Genomic DNA, 4456 nt, shown 5'->3' on the forward strand with positions numbered 1-4456 from the left:
TTTTTAGCATTGAGAAGAGGTATTTCTGTACAACTGATACAGTGCTGGGCTTCTCACAGAACAGGTTGTCATGCAGACCTGTAGTTTTTCAAGGTGTGGTCGGTACTGCAAGTATGGCACAGTTGGTGCAGTGAATAGTACTACAGTTTACACTAACTATGAGACTGGTGTAGCTTGAATCTTCATATATATATATATATATATGCAAGTATGTGTCTACAGCACGTGTATAAAATGCACATGCTGTATTATTACCTCTGAAATATTTAGACATATATGCATTAAGGTACATATGACTGTATATAATATGAAACATGACATTACTGACATTTATGAAATAGGTTTGAAAAGCTTTTTGGAGCTTTCTTAATGATAAATTTAACACATTAACTGTACATGTAGAAGGTTTTCATACAGACTATGGGAAGAGTATAGTGATTTAGTGCAGGAGCTAATTTACTAAAATGTAATATATCAATCCTTTACTGTTTTCCCCAAATGGCAAATGCAATTAGGTTCTATACCAAGCTCAGTGCTTGCCAGATTTTTGAATTAGACCTAAGTGAATAAAATCATTTGGTAACACAAAGTTTGTGATTTTAGTATTTTAATGGTTCTAATCAATCAGTGGGCTTTAATTCATAGATTCTGTATTTTGTGAAAGAAGAAGAAAAGTGGAGGGTGGGTGAGTTTAACCTTTCAGTCTCCTGTTTCAGCTGGAAGTGATTTTTTATAGTTGTTATAAAGCTTTAAAATATGCATCTGTAGTGAAGATGGTTACATTGCTAGGGATTATAGCAGAAATAGATCTACTGTACATTAAGAAATGAGCTGACATACTTTACTATGTTTTCAATATTAAAATCAGGTATGAAATACTATTTTGTGCAGTAACTAAATCAAATATTTATTTACCCATTTATTTAAACATATTTAATGTATTATTCACAGTTACCTCTAGCAAACATTTTGACTTCATGTTTCCTTTTCTGGTTAATTTCATGTGGTTAAGTCATGCTTTTAATGGCATTTAAAAAGTCCCTTGGAGTTCTTTAGATAACAAACAAGAAGCAATCCCTGTGAAAACATCAAAGACTAACATTTCCATTTCTCAGACCTTAACAGCAGGAAGCTTATGAGTCTAACAGCCAGACAGGGTCAGGTTTGCAATATTGTCTTGTCCTCAGCATTTGTATTTTTCAGGAAAAGTCTGCAATCAATTGTGCTCCTGTGAAAACAGTTTATTGTAGCTTGTTTGCTGTAGCCTGTGCTATTGAAAGACTGTGAATATGGATAGAGAATACTAAAATGCATTGAATGTCATTAAACTCAGCAACATCGTTTTCAATTCAGAGTGCTGTATCATATATAATGGTATAGCAATTTATATAAACATGACTATACAGAGGTTAAAATGCATGTTCACTTTCTTAAACTTCACAATAAGCAGCATATCTTTTCAATAAATCTGCTAACACTATCAGGCAGCTGTTAAATAAACAGAGCTGTGGAGGGTTGCTTGAACAATCTGGGAAGGCAGAATTGATGATTTGAGGATCTGAAGAATTCATTTCAGCTAACATTTAGTACATTCTTCATTATATTAAAATGCAATAAAGTATTTTAAATGCTACTTTTCTGAGTCTAGAGCAAGATTAGATTATTTTACCACCTCTTGCTAAGTAATACCTCTTTCAGTAACACTAGATTAATAAACTTTAATTACAAAATACCTTTATCCTTCTTAAATAGCAAGATAAGGGAATACAGTTTGTTTAATTTGAGCAAATTTTCTGTAAAGTGCATGTCTTCTATGTTTCACGAAATGCATGCTAGAAGATATTGATTATATTTGACCTTTACTTAATACACATTATATAGAGCATTGCTTAAAAAGCCAGCATTTTTATTTCCTTTCTTAAAGTATCTCACTATTGAATATTAACATTTCCTTTTATTCCAGCTCAATTTGTAATCTAATAATAGCTAATTGTTATGTGCTACACACTAGTTACTCTTTTATGCTTTATTAATAGAGAAGCATATGAAAATAGCATTATCTTAAGCAAATCTATAGGCATTTATTTCTCAAAATAAGTTATTTTTCTTTGCTTTATTTTTTTAAAGTTGCTTCTTGGGAAAGTAAGACTTTTGCCATGTACAGTACTAGTTTGCATGTATTAATTAAAATACTAAAAACTGCAGTATGCTCGATCCATATCTGACTGCTAGGTTTCAATTGACAGCTGAGAATTTGTGACTGGACCATGAATCAAAACGGCAGGCATTTATACCCCAGTGCCAGTGAGGATACATTGGGAATTACTTGGCAAAGGTAACATTTTAATTATTTCCACCCCTACACAACCTCTAAAAAACTTGCATTGGGCGACAGTATCTGTTTTAGTGGGCTTCCAGAGGTATATGTGATAGCATTTCAGCAAAATATGTGTGTAACATTTCTCCTATTACACATTCAGGTTATCGTTAGTGTAAGTTGAATTTAGAAACTACTGTAATTAAACATCTGGAATGACAATGTTGTGCTATCAAATGCAAAGGATTTGTAAATTGAAGGGAACACTGATCTTAGGCTTTAAAAATTTCATTTTCAGTCATATTTTGGAGTGCTTAGTGGTTAACACAAAGAAAATGGTGCTGTTAGAGGTATAGATGAGCATAACAATATATGTCTGAGCTGGTGGTTGTTTTGGGCAATAAATATATTATTCATAGAGAATTTTCCAACTAATTGGCTGGTGTAGATTTAGGTCACTAACGTGCATGAAGGTAAGATATAAACCATCTTATTTCTCAACTAAATAATGGATTAATTAGGAACAATTTACATAAAAAGAGATTTTGTGTGGGAAAAACACCCGTGAATAAACCAAACAATAAACCCCATTAACATTTGTTATATTATTCAATTATTATCTTTTACATATCTTGGTATATAATGAACTATGTTAACAGTAGAGGGTGTGTGTATCTAAATAGGTGTATAAATAAATCAGCAAAATTTTGATATGTCAGTTTTTCACCTTCTTCACGTGCAGGATTTTCTGAAGCACTCAACATTTAATGGGGGTTGTACATGTAAAGCCTGCAGGTTGGGAGCTTGTCAGATGAAGTATTAGCCACTCATTCTTTAAATAATTTTAAATACTTTTTGGAAATTTATGTGCACATGAAAACATATGTACTTCTGCATCGTTTGTATAAGTATGTGTGTGAGTGTAATTGTGTATATGTATTATGTACAAAATGCCTTTTTATCCACTGTGTTTTATTATGGATTGCTAGAAGTTTTGGGGGTTTTGAGAATCAACATGGAAGGTAAATTACAGAATTTGAAAATTGGTGCTGTTTACAAATCTGAAGGTTATATTTTTGCTTTTTTTTCCCCTGCCAATTTTTTCTGAATTAAGGTTTAAAATCTGGAAGAATTGTAGTGGAAAAATAAGGTTTTGTCACTTCTTCCCTTATAGATTAAATGGCACAATGGAAAATTAGCTAATGGATTCACCTCATCTCCTCAAGGGCTGTGATTCACATTATAAATCCCCATCATGCAGTAATTGCTAGAGTTTTCAGTCCAGCCAGGAGTGAATCCAAACTAAGCTAGTATAGCACAGGGTGGGTGATTTATTCTCCCAGTACAACGGGTGTTGCTTTTTTGGGGCAGTGACGGGTGTTAGGAAATTATATCACAACATGCTGTGTAGCAGTATCCTGACTGAAGCACCGTCCTAATGTTTGCTGAATTCTGTTTTTTAGCACCCATCATACAGGACCCTGGATATAAATTGTGAAAAGAAAGGAAAGGCAGGGGAAACCATTTCTGGGTGATGACCAGGAATACTTTGGTGACGAATACAAGCATGCTCCATGATCCACTCACAGTTGTAGACAAAACTGTATTTCAGGTTGCTCCCAGAATGCTGCCTGCCACTTTGACCCTACCAAAATACACAAGTGTTGCCAAAAGAGATTGGACACGAATTTGGCCATGGGTAGCTCTTCAGAGGCCTGATCTATGTTACTTGCTCTTGGATTAATCACAGCCTTGAAGGAGGAAACAAACACTTAGTTCTCCCTAAGTAGATGGCTTTTAGGATTTGGGTGTTGGATACCAACATTCTTTGAATCCCACGGAGGTGAGGATCTGAGAAGATAAATTATACCTGTACAGTCTAAGAAGCAGTGAGCCTTTCTAACAATAAAACAACAAAAAAAGAGAAGGTTTTGCAAAGGTAATTGTCATACATTGGCAAAGAAATATATTCTAGTCCAGACAAATTTCCCCAACCCCAAGTGGTTTGATAAATTTTTGATTATGTGATTTCCTCAAATCTGTGGTGTCCATATTGAGAGTGCTCAATCTGACCTTTTCTGTCAGGCTTTTGTGGTTATTTTAACTATACTGATTTTTCAGAAATATTGTTGACCTCAA

General features: G+C 33.9%; 1 protein-coding gene across 1 annotated transcript in view; it reads left to right on the forward strand.

Annotated features, from left to right (window-relative positions):
• Nucleotides 1-4456, forward strand: part of NFIB (nuclear factor I/B) — a 69506-nt gene that overhangs the window by 55064 nt on the left and 9986 nt on the right. Inside the window, exon 9 of the mRNA XM_009080459.1 lies at nucleotides 2247-2335. Coding sequence (XP_009078707.1) covers nucleotides 2247-2335 — 89 coding nt within the window. The remainder of the gene's footprint in view (nucleotides 1-2246; nucleotides 2336-4456) is intronic.

Source organism: Acanthisitta chloris, unplaced genomic scaffold, assembly GCF_000695815.1.
Source record: "Acanthisitta chloris isolate BGI_N310 unplaced genomic scaffold, ASM69581v1 scaffold20308, whole genome shotgun sequence".
In the NCBI taxonomy this organism is placed as follows: Eukaryota; Metazoa; Chordata; class Aves; order Passeriformes; family Acanthisittidae; genus Acanthisitta; species Acanthisitta chloris.